The sequence below is a fragment of the Oncorhynchus masou genome, chromosome 22, assembly GCF_036934945.1.
Source record: "Oncorhynchus masou masou isolate Uvic2021 chromosome 22, UVic_Omas_1.1, whole genome shotgun sequence".
In the NCBI taxonomy this organism is placed as follows: domain Eukaryota; kingdom Metazoa; phylum Chordata; class Actinopteri; order Salmoniformes; family Salmonidae; genus Oncorhynchus; species Oncorhynchus masou.
Genome location: NC_088233.1, coordinates 28,746,740 through 28,766,733, shown reverse-complemented (window position 1 = coordinate 28,766,733; position 19,994 = coordinate 28,746,740). Strand labels below are relative to the sequence as shown.

The 19,994-nt window shown below is 42.2% G+C and overlaps 1 protein-coding gene across 6 annotated transcripts in view; it reads right to left on the bottom strand.

Annotated features, from left to right (window-relative positions):
• Positions 1-2,945: 2,945 nt before the first annotated feature.
• Positions 2,946-19,994, bottom strand: part of ppp6r2b (protein phosphatase 6, regulatory subunit 2b) — a 27,094-nt gene continuing 10,045 nt past the window's right edge. For 4 of the 6 annotated variants that reach the window (XM_064929810.1, XM_064929811.1, XM_064929807.1 and 1 more), the window contains 10 exons: positions 19,753-19,830; positions 19,569-19,666; positions 18,563-18,617; positions 18,295-18,419; positions 17,783-17,922; positions 17,241-17,640; positions 17,062-17,147; positions 16,245-16,470; positions 5,630-5,740; positions 2,946-5,551 (listed from right to left, as the gene is read on the bottom strand). In XM_064929810.1, the coding sequence (XP_064785882.1) occupies positions 5,518-5,551; positions 5,630-5,740; positions 16,245-16,470; positions 17,062-17,147; positions 17,241-17,640; positions 17,783-17,922; positions 18,295-18,419; positions 18,563-18,617; positions 19,569-19,666; positions 19,753-19,830 (1,353 nt within the window). In that variant the 3' untranslated portion in view covers positions 2,946-5,517. The other 2 variants (XM_064929812.1, XM_064929813.1) reach the window with 2 other exon arrangements.

The following is a 19,994-nucleotide window of genomic DNA, read 5'->3' as shown; positions in this document are numbered from 1 at the left end:
CCAACTACAACATATTCCATCAAGATTGAAACTCCTCCCCCTCTGTCAGTTCTATCTACTGCAGAGACAGCCTGCAGAGTTCTGTCATACTTTCCAGGTCTATGCCCAACCAGTTCAAGCTTCTAATTTTAAAAATGAATCTCTCCAGAAATAAGTCTCTCACTGTTGCCACCTGTTATATACCCCTCAGCTCCCAGCTGTGCCCTGTACACCATATGTGAATTGATTGATTATCTTCAGAGTTCGTTCTGCTAGGTGACCTAGCACTGGGACTGGGATATGCTTAACACCCCGGCCGTCCCACACTCTAAGCTAGATGCCCTCAATCTCACACAAATTATCAAGGAACCCACCAAGTACAATCCTAAATCCGTAAATAAGGACACCCTCATAGATATCATCCTGACCAGCTCTGCTGTCTTCAACCAGGATTTCAGCGATCACTGCCTCATTGCCTGCGTCCGTAATGGGTCTGCGGTCAAACGACCACCCCTCATCACTGAGCAGGCCTTTCTAATAGACCTGGCCCGGGTATCCTGGAAGGATATTGATCTCATTCTGTCAGCAGAGGATGCCTGGTTATTTTTTTAAAGTGCTTTCCTCACCATTTTAAATAAGCATGCCACATTAAAAAAATGGAACTAAGAACAGATATAGCCCTTGGTTCACTCCTTGACCAGTAAAAAAACATTCTGTGGCGTACTGCATTAGCGTTGAATAGCCCCCGCGATATGCAACTTTTCAGGGAAGTTAGAAACCAATATACACAGAAGGTTAGGAAAGCAAAGGCTAGATTTTTCAAACAGAAATTTGCAGCCTTTCCTAACCTTCTGTGTATATTGGTTTCTAACTTCCCTGAAAAGTTGCATATCGCGGGGGCTACTCAAACTCCCAAAAGTTCTGGGACACTGTAAAGTCCATGGAGAATAAGACCACCTCCTCCCAGATGTACTGAGGCTAGGAAACACTCACCACCAATAAATCTACGATAATCGATCACATGACTAGAATTTGAAACATTGTGATTTGAGAGACAAAGTAACAATAGCCTATTATCAAAGTGTTAGGCTATACTGGGCACTCACCATCATCACAATCATTATCAGCTTTCAGTGAGCAGGCTCTCTGGGTGAGGAGAGACATGGGAAGGCCTACCAAAAGAAAACGTCTGAAAACTAAAATGATGACATTTCAGACACAGAAATCCAATGTTTATATAAAATGCTTTCCCCCTACATTTTAAACAGTCTAATAAGTCCATGTAATATAGGAAAACATCACCAAATCCATTTGGTCTATGTAATTTCATTTAGTCTCATTATGATATGGAAAATGTAGGCTATTTCATATTTTACCATATTTGATTTGACTCTATAGGCTTTTATACTAAAAGATCTACCCAGCATCTTTTAAAACTTTTTATATTCACCTCATGTCTAAATAATTATTAACTTAAGATTCTCACCAACAGTGCAGAAGGCTATACATTGCACAAGACGAGTATAGGCCATTTTAAGAGATTTAAGAGAGAATGAATGCAAATGTATGTCGCTAATGAACAATAACTAGGCCCAATCAATTACCTTTGAACCAATCCTCTTTGAACTACCAGATCTGAATGAATGGGTTAGATGGATGGCTTTGATAGTCCAGCAATCGAATTGCAAATCGTTCATATGCTAATCTGCATTGCTACCCTCAGCATTCATTATTCTTAGGTCAGAACAAGCAACAGGGACTTCAGAGTTTCATAACCAGGAACGCAGCCCTGAAGACCAGGGACTGACGGGGACATATACTGAGAAAAATATAGCCCTTTCTAAAATAATTTCCTGAAATTCTACATGACTGGATACATTATAATAATATTTTTTTATACCACACAAATGACCAAAATGACAAGACACTGCAAAATTCATCTGAGAAAAATGAGCACCTAGCCTACTTGGACACGTCTTTATGACACATCCATTTCAACAAAATGGATGTTGTTCTCAACAACAATCTGTATGAGACCAGAATGTTAAGCACATTCTTGAAAGATTTGGACCTGAACTAGTTTTTAATGGCGATTCATTGCCATGTAGCCTTGTATTTTTTGGCTATTTTAAATAAAATGTTTTAGGCCCATTTCTTTTCTCCCCATATTTTTTTTTGTATTTTGGTAAGCTTTTTTGTTGATTAAAGGTTTTATAGTGAATTGATGTTAATGGAGAGTAAGAAAAATAGATAAAACAAAAATACATTGTAGAAACTAGATATTGGCTGTTTTTAGCCTTCGGCCCCTTCTATAAACACATTAACAAATATACAATATTCTGCTCATATGAACAAATCTATACAGGCCTGGGCTACAATATTTGTAGCCATACATGATTTAATGAAAAGCAGTAAACATACACATTTAATAACAGACTCAAATACAATCCTGCAAGTCTACAGCTGGCTCCATAGCTTCCCCAGCGCTCCACAGCTTCCTGGTGACTTAATGTAGCCTACGCATTGTGGCGGTGCTTCTCAACAGCAGAGCAGCACGGGGTGTGAAAGACAGAGAGGAAGAGTAACAGAAAGACAGAATGTCTGTTTTAGACAGTGTGTGAGAGACGGTATGGTGTTTGGCCTCAAACTCATCAGGAATCTGATTTGAGTGCAGCAGTGTCTGTACTGTGTCTCATATCACAGAGACTGAGGTCGGGAGATCTATCAGAATTAATGCAGGTGTTTCTTGTCTGCGAGTAGCTGTGTGTGGAAGTCGAGGGGTTATTGACTCTAACCTAAATAACCGTGTGTATAATGTTTGTGTGTTTTGGACTGCAAGTGGAACCCAACCACACTACTCACCTGAACTAAAGATAAACGTACTGTATTTGTGCTGGCTGCTGCTTGCGCGCGCCACACTCATAAATCATTTCAGCACATTAAGCAATGACATTCAGAAGCCAGTATTGATGATTGACATATTTATTAGTTTGATATCTTAACATACAGGCTAGGGCTTGACAACAGTAACAATACCTATTACTTATACAGAAATGAACCACCAGCAGCCGCGCCCTTTACAAAAGGCCTCTGACCTCAGAAAGCACATACACACGTATGGGTCAGATGCAGTGTGGTGTTGGGGTGAAGGTATGATGTAACCCTGTACAACTAGTTAGCTTTTTCAGACCCTGACTCAGGGTGGATCCTTCTCCCAGTCCCAAATCTAGCCTATTTCATTTGTCTCTACCCTCCACACCTTCCCTATACGCTTCTCCAGAACCTATGCCTTTACCACTTACACAACCCCTTTTTAATCCCCTGGATACTTCTGAGGAAGAAGACTATCTCTAGGATTGAGAACCAGCCCACTCTGGAAGACACTTTGGCATCACGATCTGTGGATAAAAACCCATAATATAACATAGTTATTTAAAAATCTTAATATTTCAAACTGATTCCTTTAAGTCAAACATCTCCTCAGCTGTGAGGAAAAACCTTGGGTGGTTGTGACACCATCACAAAGTGCTTTAAGAACATAAAACCACATAACATTAAGGACATGCTATGCTCTGAGAGAAAGAGATCTCTTTTTATACTGATGGGATGATAGAGCATGATTATAGCATAGATGCAGTAAAGAGATCAATCGAACTTGACCAAAATAATGGAATTGCCATGGGAATGCGTGGGGAAAAGATCACAAGTCTCTAAAAACCAGAGTATAATGCTGGTATGGATGTCAACCTTAACACATGTTCATGTCATCGTTACCAATCAACTGCATTACAGTTCAAATTTGACTACCTCGGTTTTCGGTATACTAGCTCTGCTAACCAGCTTATATACGAATGTGAGTTCTGCATTCCATGCAGCGAAATAACACAAAAATCGGACTTAAGCACCGACATTGTGGGCCTGTCACAATACAAAAAAGTCATGATATTTGTAACTGACGAATATCCACTTCGTTAGATCAGATTTGTTGAATGTGCGCCAGTCTGGTCAATGGAACATATGCATTCCATTTCCTCCTTCACCAAAACTGTACGTATATGGAAGACATTTCCAACATATCAAACATGCACACCCCCACCCCAGGTGAAAGCATGTAGCAGGGTTACAGGGTCTGATGCTGGGCTAAAAACCAAAACACAGACATCATTATTGCCTCATTTCAACACACACACAGCAAACCGCTTTCCGATACATCTGAATTGATACCAAAAATAGATGTGTTTATTTATATACCGTTTACATTATACCACAACCTAATACAGGTTCAAATGTCACAATATTACATTTACACAGCTCTGTGGAGGGGTGATATGGAAGGGTGTGACTGTTTGTGTGCGCTCAGGTAGTGGTGTATGCCTCACGCTGTGTGTGTGTGTGTGTGTATATATATATACATACACACACACACACACACACACATACATACGTATATATACATACATACATATGTATATACACATATATATTAGTCTTTTCTATGAACTGTTGGAATCATAGAAACACGTACAGTATCAGTAAAAGGTTTGGATACACCTACACTCATTCAAGGGTTTTCTTCATTTTCTACATTGTAGAATAACATTGAAGACGTCAAAACTATGAAATAACACATATGGAATCATGTAGTAACCAAAGAAGTGTTAAATCAAAATATATTTTCGATTCTTCAAAGTAGCCACCCTTTGCAACACTGTCATCAAGGCACACTCTTGGCATCCTCTCAACCAGCTTTATGGAGGAAGTCACCTGGAATACCTTTCCAACAATCTTGAAGGAGTACCCACATATGCGAAGCACCTGTTGGAGCTTTACAGTGTAGAAAATAGTAAAAATAAAGAAAACCCCTTGAATGAGTAGGTATGTCCAAAATTTCGACTGGTACTGTATATTAGGAAGCAAAGTGGAAAGAAGCATCGTTCTTGTTTAGAACAATCTGTTTACTGTATTGACCGAGGAGGAGGAGGAAATGCGCTGCTTGATTGACAGGGGTAGAGTCTTGGTGTGAGTGTGAATATGCCGCAAGAGGGACGACAGAGAAAACTATAAAAACTTTCCTTACGCGGCTTAGTGGCGTTTTAAAACTATTGTTGCAACTTTGGATGTTGAGACAAGGACATTGCACATGTCAATGTGAATTTGATTCATTGTGCAGCACTAACGTGCACACACACACACACACATACATACACACACACACACACACACACACACGTCATGTCCCAGTGTGTAGAGTGGTGATAGTAGGTGTGTAGGAGAGACTTCAGCAGAAGGGAAGGGACAAACATCACATTAATTTGTTTATTGGTTGTTGGTGTTTAAGAGCTGTGGTCTGGATTCTGAACTGGCTTTTCTCTTCTGCTTTTGTCCTGCTCAACCACCACAGATGTCCTTGACATGGACCAATGAAAGGACAGCACTGCTCACAAATACAGGATGTTGCATGTCAGAGTGTTGTTGGGAAGTGGAGTGTGGTTGTGTTAGCTAGGGAATGGAGTGTGTAATTGTTGTGGTAGCGCAGTACTAGGCCGGTCCATTTGCTGAGGAGGGTGTCTCTCTGTGGGGAGAGTGGAGGGTGGGGGTGGTGTCAGTGAAGAAGCAGGTACACAACACAGACAGACAGAAACACACTTACTTTGTGACGGTGGCAGGGCGATCTGTGAGAGGAGCAGCTGTGGCATTAAGCAGGTCTTCTCCACCCATCACCCTCTTTTTCTCCTTTTCCTTCTCTTTCATGTCAACCTCACTGTAAAAGTAGAAAGGCACAACTAAGAACATAGTTTGTGTCTCAAATAGCAGCCTATTTCTTGTAGAGGGCACTATTATTAGACAGAGCCCTATGCGGTAGGCCTATGTGGTTCTGGCCAAAAGTAGTGCACTATATAGGACTTTCTAGCCTTTTCAGATGTTCTCCTTGTAGACCTAGAGTAGAGAGGAATAGTGATAGGGTCAGAGAGGAACGGAGGGATGTCCAGCCAAAGGTCACACACACACAAACAGTTATCATGCAGCTGCACACAAAGTTCAATGCCTTATTAACAGAATTAACATGTGGCCAACACATACCATTGGTTTTTGGTCTGCAAAGTGTTGTACACTCTAACACACTCCCAATGCAACAAACACAGGCAACACACTCAGTGGTTGGAGACCTCATACACTACATAAGGAGGAGAGGGGAGGAAATGGGGGATTGGACGAGAGAGAGGAGACGAAATTAGAGAGTAGAGGAGAGGAAGAGAAGGAAAGGAAAAGAGGTGGGAGGGATGAGTATTGGAACGGTGGGAAGGAGAGAAGGTGAGATGAGTGGTGTAGACAGTAAGGCAGGGAGGGGAACATACTTCGACCAGGCACCAGAACGAATCAGTTGGGAGGGGCCTTTTTTCACGGGACCTCCCATCTGTGCACTTGCATTCACAATTTTTTGAATAGATGTAATAGTAAAGACCATAGGCAGCTGCTGAGTTTCAAGTCTGGGGAAGCTTACAATTTATCCTACCAATCTGCGAACCAGTTATGGATTATTTTTACATGCGCATTTTTCATGGAACAGTTTAATTTCAAAAATGTTTGTATCTCAAAATCATTGTCACGTAGTTAATAATAAAAGTACAATTATAAAAGTCAAAAAATGTAAATGACACTATTGGGAGAGCACGAGCCTCTGCCATATGGACACATTGATACTGTGATCCACTTGCAGCTAAAGAAATGAGAGCATAACTCAGATGTAGCAGTAGGCCTATAAGTTCCATCGTCAAGTCAAATACATTGGCCGACATATAAAAACAGCAGAAAATATCCTGATGAAAATTCTGGTTGTCAAATCAACCAGAATGTTCTGCCTCCCTTTCTGTCTGTCTTGAACTATTGCTAGTGAAGTGGAACATTCTAGGAACCAAAATGTTGCTGGTTCAAATCCCGAGCTGACTTGGTGAAAAATCTGCCAATTGAGCAAGGCACTTATCCTAACCGCAGAGTTGTGTGAGCTCGGGACAGTAAGCTGTTTATGATGTTTCCACTGGGATCATCAGATCGTGATATTTAGCTCTTTCACGCGGCTTGGTGATAAGCGAGGCAAGGAGTTTTCAAAAGATATTTCAAATACTGAGGAACTATCATTCGCAATGGATGCTAAAAATAAACTTGCTTGACTTGTGGTGCACATGGTGAGTCAAGATAATCAGAAATAAGACGGTGCCAAATGAGTACTTTCATACATACAGTGCATTTGGAAAGTATTCAGACCCCTTGACTTAACAAAATGTGTTACGTTACAGCCTTAGTGGATTCAATTATTTTTTCCCTCCATCAATCTACACACAGCCCATAAATGACCAAGCGAAAACAGAGACATTTTTGCAAATTTCTTAAATAAACAAAAACAGAAATACCTTAAGTATTCAGACCCTTTGCAATGAGACTAAATTGAGCACAGGTGCATCCCGTTTCCATTGATCATCCTTGAAATGTGGTAAATTCAATTGATTGGGCATGATTTGGAAAGGCACACTCCTGTCTATATAGTACAAGTCAAGTTTGGATACACCTACTCATTCAAGGGTTTTTCTTTAATTGTACTATTTTATACATAATAATAATAATAATAATAGTGAAGACATCAAAACTTTGAAAAAACACACATGGAATCATGTAGTAACCAAAAGTGTTAAATCAAAATATGTTTTACATTTGAGATTCTTCAAAGTAGTCACCCTTTGCCTTGACAGCTTTGCACACGCTTGGCATTCTCTCAACCTGCTTCACCTGGAATGCTTTTCCAACAGTCTTGAAGGAGTTCCCCCATGTGCTGAGCACCTGTTGGCTGCTTTTCCTTCACTCTGCGGTCCAACTCATTCCAAACTATCTCAATTGGGTTGAGGTCAGGTGATTGTGGAGGCCAGGTCATCTGATACAGCACTCCATTACCTTCTTCTTGGTCAAATAGCCCTTAAATAGCCTGGAGGCGTGTTGGGTCATTGTCCTGTTGAAAAACAAATGATTGTCCCACTACGCGCAAACCAGATGGGATGGCGTATAGCTGCAGAATGCTGTTGTAGCCATGCTGGTTAAGTGTGCAGTCATGCAGTCTCCTCTGAACAGTTGATGTTGAGATGTCTGTTACCTGAACATTTATTTAGGCTGCAATTTCTGAGGCTGGTAATTCTAATGAACTTATCCTCTGCAGCAGAGGTGACTCTGGGTCTCCGTTTACTGTGGCGGTCCTCATGAGAGCCAGTTTCATCATAGCGCTTGATGGTTTTTGTGACTTCACTTGAAAAAACTTTCGAAGTTCTTGACATTTTCTGGATTGACTGACCTTCATGTCTTAAAGTAATGGACTGTCATTTCTCTTTGCTTATTTGAGCTGTTCTTGCCATAACATAGACTGGGTATTTTACCAAATAGGGCTACCTTCTGTATATACGAACCCTACCTTGTTACAACACAAGTGATTGTCTCAAATGCATTGAGGAAAGAAAATCCACAATTGAACTTTTAACAGGTTGAGCTAACATGTGCTAATGTGATTAGCATGACAATTGTAAGTAACAGCAAACTTTCCAGGACAGACATGTCTTATATGGGCAGAAAGCTTAAATTCTTGTTAATCGAACTGCACTGTACCATTCACAGTAGCTATTACAGTGAAAAAAATACCATGCCCTTGTTTGAGGAGAGTGCACAACAACAAAAATGATCACGCCAACTGGTTAGAAACGTTCACCTCTGAATTGAAGATGACTTCAATTCAGTAATCTTGATATGATTTTTCATACCGGAGGGTCCCAGAGATAAAATGTAGCGTAGTTTTGTTTGATAAAATCATTTTTTATATTAAAATGTAGTAACTGGGTTCTATAGTTTGAACCCCTACTGTCTCTGGCTCCGCACCCACCCCGCCCGGCCATCTAGATGTGTGAAAATGTGTGTATGAGCTAATGATCTATCATGTAGGACATTACTGGGAGTGTGTACACTTAAATGTTGTATTACCTTATCATTTTTGTATATTATCTATAGTTATGTACTTGAAAATATGTATCAATTGTATCAACTGACCAAAATAAAGGTGAAATAAAAATTCAGCACATTTGGGCAAACTTGATACAAAATATTGTCCAGTATTGCAATGCTTCACTGGATCAATTTGAAACTGCACACACTGCTGGCATCTAGTGGCAAAAACCCAAATTGCACCTAAACTGCAATATTATATTATCGCCTTTCTCGATGGAACAAAAACAATTTTGAAAACGCATGTTTTTTGTGTTTGTAGTATCTTTTACCAAATCTAATGTGTTATAGAAAAATTCATCCATGCTTTTGTCACTTCTAGGTTAGACTACTGCAATGCTCTACTTTCCGGCTACCCGGATAAAGCACTAAATAAACTTCAGTTAGTGCTAAATATGGCTGCTAGAATCCTGACTAGAACCCCAAAAAATGTATCATATTACTCCAGTGCTAGCCTCCCTAAACTGGCTTCTTGTCAAGGCAAGGGCTGATTTCAAGGTTTTACTGCTAACCTACAAAGCATTACATGGGCTTGCTATTACCCATCTCTCTGATTTGGTCCTGCCGTACATACCTACATGTACGCTACGGTCACAAGACGCAGGCCTCCTAATTGTCCCTAGAATTTCTAAGCAAACAGCTGGAGGCAGGGCTTTCTCCTATAGAGCTCAATTTTTATGGAATGGTCTGCCTTCCCATGTAAGAGACTCTGCCTACCCAAACTCGGTATCAACCTTTAAGTCTTTACTGAAGACTCATCTCTTCAATGGGTCATATGATTGAGTGTAGTCTGGCCCAGGAGTGGGAAGGTGAGCGGAAAGGCTCTGGAGCAACGAAACGCCCTTGCTGTCTCTGCCTGGCCAGTTCCCCTCTTTCCACGGGGATTCTCTGCCTCTAACCCTATTACAGGGGCTGAGTCACTGGCTTACTAGGGCTCTTTCATACCGTCCCTGGGAGGGGTGCGTCACTTGAGTGGGTTGAGTCACTGATGTGATCTTCCTGTCTGGGTTGGCGCCCCCCCTTGGGTTGTGCCGTGGCGGAGATCTTTGTGGGCTATACTCGGCCTTGTCTCAGGATGGTAAGTTGGTGGTTGAAGATATCCCTCTAGTGGTGTGGGGGCTGTGCTTTGGCAAAGTGGGTGGGGTTATATCCTTCCTGTTTGGCCCTGTCCGGGGGTGTCCTTGGATGGGGCCACAGTGTCTCCTGACCCCTCCTGTCTCAGCCTCCAGTATTTATGCTGCAGTAGTTTCTGTGTCTGGGGGGGCTAGGGTCAGTTTGTTATATCTGGAGTACTTCTCCTGTCCTATCCGGTGTCCTGTGTGAATTTAAGTATGCCCTCTCTAATTCTCTCTTTCTTTCTCTCTCTCTGAGGACCATGCCTCAGGACTACCTGACATGATGACTCCTTGCTGTTTGGGGTTTTAGGCTGGGTTTCTGTACAGCACTTTGAGATATCAAATCAAATGTATTTATATAGCCCTTCGTACATCAGCTGATATCTCAAAGTGCTGTGCAGAAACCCAGCCTAAAACCCCAAACAGCAAGCAATGCAGGTGTAGAAGCAAGGTGGCTAGGAAAAACTCCCTAGAAAGGTATCAGCTGATGTACGAAGGGCTATATAAATACATTTGATTTGAATTTGATTTATATTCTCCGACATCAATTTCACATTTCTAAACTACGAAGTGTTTCATTTCAAATGGTATCAAGAAAATACATATCCTTGCTTCAGGTTCTGAGTAATTTAAGGGGAAAATTTGAAAAAAAGGGTCCAATCCTTAAGGGGTGTTAACAAGGCACACCTTTTATTTCAAATGCATTCCAGGTAACTACCCCATGAAGCTGGTTGAGAGAATGCCAAGAGTGTGCAAAGCTGTCATCAAGGCAAAGGATGGCTACTTTGAAGAATATCAAATATTTTTGGGTTTGTTTAACACTTTTTTGGTTACTACATGATTCCATGTGTTATTTTATAGTTTGATGTCTTCACTATTATTCTACAATGAAGAACATCGTCAAAATAAATAAAAACCCTGTGTCCAAACTTTTGACTGGTACTGTAGTTGACAGTGCATGTCAGAGCAAAAACCAAGTCATGAGGTCAAAGGAATTTTCTGTAGAGCTCTGAGACAAGAATGTGTCGAGGCAGATCTCTGGGGAAGAGTACCAAAAAATGCCTGCAGCATTGAAGGTTTCCAACACAGTGGTCTCCATCATTCTTAAATTGAAGAAGTTTGGAACTAGAGGTCGACAGATTGTGATTTTTCAACGCCGATACTGATTATTGGAGGACCAAAAAAAGCTGATCAGCCAATTTTTTTAATGTATTTGTAATAATGACAATTACAACAATACTGAATGAACACTTATTTTAACTTAATATAATACATCAATAAAATCAATTTAGCCTCAAATAAATAATGAAACATGTTAAATTGGTTTAAATAATGCAAAAACAAAGTGTTGGAGAAGAAAGTAAAAGTGCAATATGTGCCATGTAAAAAAGCTAACGTTTAAATTCCTTTCTCAGAACATATGAAAGCTGGTCGTTCCTTTTAACATGAGTCTTCAATATTCCCAGGTAAAACGTTTTAGGTTGTAGTTATTATAGGAATTATATGACTATTTCTCTATATACCATTTGTATTTCATATACCTTTGACTGTTGGATGTTCTTATAGGCACTTTAGTATTGCCAGTGTAACAGTATAGCTTCCGTCCCTCTCCTCGCCCCTACCAGGGCTCAAACCAGGAACACAGACAACAGCCATCCTCGAAGCATCGTTACCCATCGCTCCACAAAAGCCGCGGCCCAGAGCAAGGGGAACAACTACTCCAAGTCTCAGAGCGAGTGACGTTTGAAACGCTATTAGCGCGCACTCCGCTAACTAGCCAATTCACATCGATTACACCAGCCTCATCTCGGGAGTTGATAGGCTTGAAGTCATGAACAGCTCAATGCTTGAAGCACAGCGAAGAGCAGCTGGCAAACGCACGAAGGTGCTGTTTGAATGAATGCCTACGATCATGCTGCCGCCTACCATCGCTCAGTCAGACTGCTCTATTAAATATCAAATCATAGACTTAATTATAACATAGGACCCCACCCTGTGCAACTGGGTACTGGACTTTGACGGGCCACCCCCAGGTGGTGAGGGTAGGTAACAACATCTCCACCCCGCTGATCCTCAACACTGGGGCCCCACAAGGGTGCGTTCTGAGCCCTCTCCTGTACTCCCTGTTCACCCACGACTGTGTGGCCATGCACGCCTCCAACTCAATCATCAAGTCTACAGACGGGGGTGGTACAGTGGTAGGCTCGATTACCAACAACGGCGAGATGGCCTACAGGGAGGAGGTGAGGGCCCTCGGAGTGTGGTGTCAGGAAAATTACCTCACACTCAACGTCACAAAACAAAAAGGAGATGATCGTGGACTTCAGGAAACAGCAGAGGGAGCACCTCCTCTATCCACATCGACGGGACAGTAGTGGAGAGGGTAGTAAGTTAAGTTCCTCGGCGTACACATCACGGACAAACTGAATTGGTCCACCCACACAGACAGCATCGTGAAGAAGGCGCAGCAGCGCCTCTTCAACCTCAGGAGGCTGAAGAAATTCGGCTTGTCACCAAAAGCTCACAAACTTCTATAGATGCACAATCGAGAGCATCCTGTCGGGCTGTATCACCGCCTGGTACGGCAACTGCTCCGCCCACAACCGTAAGGTATTCCAGAGGGTAGTGAGGTCTGCACAACGCATCACCGGGGCCAAACTACCTGCCCTCCAGGACACCTACACAACCCGATGTCACAGGAAGGCCATAAAGATCATCAAGGATAACAACCACCCGAGCCACTGCCTGTTCACCCCACTATCATCCAGAAGGCGAGGTCAGTACAGGTGCACCAAAGCAGGGACCGAGAGACTAAAAAACAGCTTCTATCTCAAGGCCATCAGACTGTTTAACAGCCACCACTAACATTGAGTGGCTGCTGCCAACATACTGACTCAACTCCAGCCTCTTTAATACTAGCCACTTTAAACAATGCCACTTCATATGTTTACATACCCTACATTACTCATCTCATATGTATATACTGTACTCGATACCATCTACTGCATCTTGACTATGCCGTTTTGTACCATCACTCATATATTTTTATGTACATATTCTTCATCCCTTTACACTTGTGTGTATAAGGTAGTTGTGAAATTGTTAGGTTAGATTACTCATTGGTTATTACTGCATTGTCGGAACTAGAAGCACAAGCATTTCGCTACACTCGCATTAACATCTGCTAACCATGTGTATGTGACAAATAAAATTTGATTTAATATGGTCAAATCCAGGAAACTATCATTTCAAAAACAAAACGTTTATTCTTTCAGTGAAATACGTAATCGTTCCGTATTTTACCTAACGGATGGCATTCCTAAGTCTAAATATTGCTGTTACATTGTACAACCTTCAATGTCATGTCATAATTAGGTACAATTTTGGCAAATTAATTACGGTCTTTGTTATGAATAAATGGACTTTACACCGTTTGCAACGAGCCAGGTGGGCCAAACTACTGCATATACCCTGACTGCTCACACGGAACGCAAGAGAAGTGACACAATTTCCCTAATTATAAGAAATTCATGTTAGCAGGCAATATTAACTAAATATGCAGGTTTAAAAATATATACTTGTATATTGATTTTAAAGAAAGGCATTGATGTTTATGGTTAGGTTTGGTGCAATGACAGTGCTAAATCGCCCGTTTGGCGAAGTAGGCTGTGATTTCGATGAGAAACTAACAGGCACCGCATCGATTATATGCAACGCAGGACACGCTAGATAAACTAGTAATATCATCAACCATGTGTAGTTAACTAGTGATTATGTTTAGATTGTTTTTTTATATGATAAGTTTAATGCTAGCTAGCCACTTACCTTGGCTTCTTGCTGCCCTCGCGTAACAGGTAGTCAGCCTGCCATGCAGGCTCCTCATGGAGTGCAATGTAAGGCAGGTGGTTGGAGCATTGGACTAGTAACCGGAAGGTTGCAAAAACAAAATCCCCGAGCTGACAAGGTAAAATTGTCGTTCTGCCCCTGAACAAGGCAGTTTACCCACCGTTCCTAGGCCGTCATTGAAAATAAGAATGTGTTCTTCACCTCTTGAAGCTAGGGGGCACTATTGTTACATTTGGAAAAATAACATTCCCAAAGTAAACAGCCTATTTCTCATGACCAGATGCTAGAATATGCATATAATTGACAGATTAGGATAGAAAACACTAAAGTTTCCAAAACTGTAAACATAGTCTGTGTATAACAGAACTGATATTGCAGGCGGAAGCCTGAGGATAATCCAATCAGGAAGTGCCTCTTATTTTGAAACTTCTGTGTTCCTATGCGTGCCTGTCCTGCATTTAAAGGGATATCAACCAGATTCCTTTTTCTGTGGCTTCCCTAAGGTGTCAGTCTTCAGACATAGTTTCAGGCTTTTATTTTGAAAAAATGAGCGTGAAGGATCACATTGCGTAAGTGGATAGGTGGGGGCTCTCAGAGTGAGTTGGTGCTCAATTGAGTAAAACGGCCATTGTTCCTCCCGCTGTTATGGAAAAAGCTACACACTCGGTTGATAGATTATCGAATATATATTTTAAAAACTACCCGGGGAATGATTATAAAAAATGTTTGACATGTTTCTGTGGACATTATGAAGACTATTTGGAATTTCCGTCTGCGTTGTCATGACAGCTCTTTCCTGTGGATTTCTGAACATAACGTGCCAAACAAACGTCGGTATTTTGGGTATAAAAATAATCTTTATGGAACAAAAGGAACATTTGCTGTGTAACTGGGAGTCTCGTGAGTGAAAACATCCAAAGATCAAAGGTAAATGGTTAATTTGATTGCTTTTCTGATTTTCGTGACCAAGCTTCCTGATGCTAAGTGTACATAATGCTATGCTAGGCTATCGATAAACTTACAAACGCTTGGATTGCTTTCGATGTAAAGCATAATTTCAAAATCTGAGACGACAAGGTGATTAACAAAAGGCTAAGCTGTGTTTCAAAATATTGCACTTGTGATTTCATGAATATTTTCTAGTAATATTATTTGACTGTTGCGCTATGCTATTCAGCGTTGCTGATGTCAATTATCCCAGATGGGTGGTTCAGAGAGGTTAACTGACATGCCTAGTTAAATAAAGGTGTAAGAAATATATATATATTAAAAAAACTTGAAATCGGGTGTTCAAAAATACAGATTTCCGATTGTTATGAAAACTTGAAATCGGCCCTTCCGATTAATCGGTAGACCTCCATTTGGAACCACCAAGACTCTTCCTCGAGCTGGACGCCTGGCCAAACTGAGCAATCGGCGGAGAAGGGCCTTGGTCAGGGAGGTGACCTAGAAGCCAATGGTCACTGAGAGAGCTCCTCTGTGGAGATGGGAGAACCTTCCAGAAGGACAATCATCTCTGCAGCACTCCACCAATCAGGCATACATTATAGCATGGCCAGACGGAAGCCATCCCTCACTTTAATAACTCTACCTACCTGCTTCCGTACCGCTACCCCCTGTTTATAGCACCGCTACTGTTATTTACTGCTGCTCTTTAATTATTTGTTATTCTTACTTTTTTTTGGGGGGGGGGGGGGGTATTTTCTTAAAAATGCATTGTTGGTTAAGGGCTTGTAAGTAAGCATTTCACTGTACGGTTATATTCGGCATGTGACAAATACAATTTGATTTGACTAAACAGCCCACTTGTAGTTTGCTAAAAGGCACCTTAAGGACTCGGACTATGAAAAACAAGAATCTCTGGTCTGAACTCTTTGGCCTGAATGCCAAGCATCATGTCTGGACGAAACCTGGCACCATCCCTACGGTGAAGCATGGTGGTGGCAGCCTCCAACCTGACAAGAGTTTGAGAGGATCAGCAAAGAAGGGAGAAACTCCCCAAATACAGGTGTGCCAAGTTTGTAGCATCATACCCAAGAAGACAAAGCTGTAATCGCTGCCAAAAGGTGATTCAACAAAGTACTGAGTAAAAAGTCTGAATACTTACATAATTGTGATCAGTTAAAAAAATATCGATTTGCAAAAATGTCTAAAACCTGTTTTTGCTTTGTCATTATGGTTTATTGTGTGTAGATTAACGAGGGACCGTCACGTAACAAAATGCGGAAAAGGTGAAGGGGTCTGAATTCTTTCCAAATGCACTGTATATACCTGTTGAAGCCAGCTCTCTCGTTCTTGACATTCATGTTAAGTCTGATGGTCTCCAGTCCGGCGGTTGTGACGATGGTCTCTGTAGTGACCATTTCCTTGGATACTATCTCCATAGTAACAGATTCAGTCTTTTCTTCCTCTTCCTCGCTGTCTGAGCCTCCTGATGAAGAGGTGTCTGATGCTACCAGAGGAGCCTTCCTCGCCACACAAACACTCCACACACATGCTGCAGAGAAAACACACAATTATACACACATGCTCTGCAAAGTGCATTAGGAACACCTGCTCTTTCCATGACAGACTGACCAGCTATGATCCCTCATTAAATTAAATTGTTAAATTCACTTCAATCAGTGTAAATGAAGGGGAGGAGACAGGTTAAAGAAGGATTTTTACATCTTGAGACAACTGAGACATGGATTGTGTACGTGTGCCATTCAGAGTGTGAATGGGCAAGACAAAAGATTGAAGTGCCTTTGAATTGGGTATGGTAGTAGGTGCCAAGCACACCGGTTTGAGTGTGTTAAGAACTGCAACACTGCTGGGTTTTTCAACAATTCCTGTGTGTATCAAGAATGATCCACCACCCAAAGGACATCCAGCAAACTTGACAACTGTGTGTAGCATTGGAGTCAACATTGGCCAGCATCCCTGTGGAACACTTTCGACACCTTGTAGAGTCTATGCCCCGACGAATTGAGGCGGTTCTGAGGACAAAAGGGGGTGCAACTCAATATTAAGGAAGGTGTTCCTAATGTTTTGTACACTCAGTGTACACAAACACAAATCACAATGCAGGGAGAGTACACAGACTTACGGTTCCTTCCCTGGCTGGGTTTAGCTTTGTCTGACCCACAGATCTCCGAGTCCACTGGAGAAGTGCATCTCAAACCTGTCTCTGAACTGAACACACACAAACACACGTGTCAGAATATAATCCTATACATAAGCAGCAGAAGGTTAAAAAAAGATGGGCTGAAACATGGCTGTACTCACCAGCAAAAGGGCTGAAAGTCAGTGAACTTGGCCCAGCCCTTCTCAGCCTCTGTAGTTACAGGCTGTGGGGCGGGACTTCCCCATGCGTCTACGGCCACTCCGTGCTTGGGGGCAGGGCTGTCCCATGGGTCTAAGCCCACTCCAGGCTTGGTTGCGGGGCTACCCCATGGGTCTACGCCCACTCCAGGCTTGGGGGCAGGGCTACCCCATGGGTCTACGCCCACTCCAGGCTTGGGGGCAGGGCTACCCCATGGGTCTACGCCCACTCCAGGCTTGGGGGCGGGGCTAACCCATGGGTCTACGCCCACTCCAGGCTTGGGGGCGGGGCTACCCCATGGGTCCACTCCAGATGAGGGGGAGTTAAAGTTCACCTCCCCGAAACTAGCCGCCCAGCCAGGGCCTGAGAGAAACGACAACTCAGAAAAAGCACCAGACACACAAAAACTTCTACTACAGCAACACACAACCAAAGAAAACACCCCACAGCAAACCCATGAAATACCCCCACACAAGCAGACCTGGCATCAAATAATCATCCTTACTCTGTGCAGTCTCTGTCTGGCTGATGTTCTTGCTGTGTTCAGTCTGACCTGTGACCTCATTAGGCACCTCCCCCTCTGTGTCAGAACCTGTTGACTTATTAGGAGTATCGCTCATCCCATCACTCTGTGGCCCCCCAAACCTGAGAAACCAAGAGAGAGCATTACGTGTGTGTGTGTGTGTGTGTGTGTGTGTGTGTGTAGATCTCCAGTCTAAATTGGTTCACTCTGTTTTCAAAGAATTTTCCTAAGCATCAGGAAAAGCAAATTCTAGTATATTCAAGGTTTAAAAAGGCTCCTAAAGTCTGTAACTTTAAAATGTCAGATTTGATTTTCCCTAACAAAAAAGATGCATTAACCCACAAACATTTCCATTAACTATAATCCACATTTCCTGTTGAAGGATTATTTTCCTGCCGTGAGAAGCAGGCTCAAATTAAGATAGCATATATGTAGGCCTGTGAATGTGTGTACAAAGTCCCAGTGTGTTGTATTGTTAATGAGTTTCTGTGTACCTGGTCCTAGACTTGGTGTGCATAGTATAGTTGATCTCTCTCTCCTCCCAGATGTCTTCTTCCTCGCTGTCATCAAACAACTGGATCTTCTCTTTAGTGCAGGCCTCAAATGCTGCAGTCTTAGCCTGTGAGCGAACGCAAACACAACAATGTATACGTATAGATTCCCTGCATGAGAGTACTCCAAGAGCATTTTAGGTAATGACAGACAGTCAATTTCAAAACTGGAAGCGCATATGAGGTAGAGGCTATTGACTCAGTCACTCACAGTGTCCTCTGTGTCCACGTTGAAGTTGATCTCTTTGATCCGGTCAAAAGTGGCGCTGCAGCACAGAACATACACACTCAGTCATAATCAAGTCAGAACCACTTAAGGAATTTAGGTTTTAAAGTTCTTCGGCGTACACATCACAGACAATCTGAAATGGTCCACCCACACAGACAGCGTGGTGAAGAAGGTGCAGCAGCGCCTCTACAACCTCAGGAGGCTGAAGATAGTCGGCTTGTCACCAAAAACACTCAAACTTCTACAGATGCACAATCGAGAGCATCCTGTCTGGCTGTATCACTGCCTGGTACGGCAGCTGCTCCGCCCATAACCGGAAGACTCTCCAGAGGGTAGTGAGGTCTGCACAACGCATCACCGGGTGCAAACTACCTGCCCTCCAGGACACCTACACCACCCGATGTCACAGGAAGGCCATAAAGATCATCAAGGACAACAACTACCCGAGCCACTGCCTGTTCACCCCGCTATCATCCAGAAGGCAAGGTCAGTGCAGGTGCATCAAAGCTGGGACCGAGAGACTGAAAAACAGCTTCTATCTCAAGGCCATCAGGCTCTTAAACAGCCACCACTAACATTGAGTGGCAGCTGCCAACATACTGACTCATCTCCAGCCACTTTAATAATGGAAAAATGTATGTTATCAATTTATCACTAGCCACTTTATATTATATAATGTTTACTTACCCTACATTACTCATCTCATATGTATATACTGTACTCTATACCATCTACTGCATCTTGCCTATGCCATTCGGCCATCACTCATTTATATATTTTTATGTACATATTCATTCCTTTATACACACAAGTGTAAGGTAGTTGTTGTGGAATTGTTAGGTTATATTACTTGTTAGATATTACTGCATGGTCGGAACTAGAAGCACAAGCATTTCGCTACACGTGCATTAACACCTGCTAACCATGTGTATGTGACAAATACATTTGTTTGATTGAACTTACTTGATGTCACGTTTGTGCGTCTTACCTGATGTTGTCGCCGTGTTCTGAGAACTCGTCGTCATTGAAGCCAAACTGATCCACAAAGTTAGCAGTCATCTGCTGGATTTGGTAGTCTGAGAATGTCTGTAAGATATCAGTCATATAAAACAGACCCATGGTAGCTACCAGGACAGAGTAGGAGCAGTAGTTGGCTCTCTAAATTCGTGTACCTGTTGCAGTGAAAGCTCTTTGGGGAAGGGACTCTGTCGGTCATCGTCTTCACTGGAGGAGCGCAGGTTGTGAGACACCTGGAACATACAGAAGCCAGGGGTTTTACACGTGTGTGTATATATACACTGAACAAAAAATAAAACGTAAGTTGTAAAGTGTTGGTTGTTTCATGAGCTGAAAAGATCCTAGAATTGTTTTATTTATTTCTTATCTCTCAAATTTAGTGCAAAAATGTGTTGTT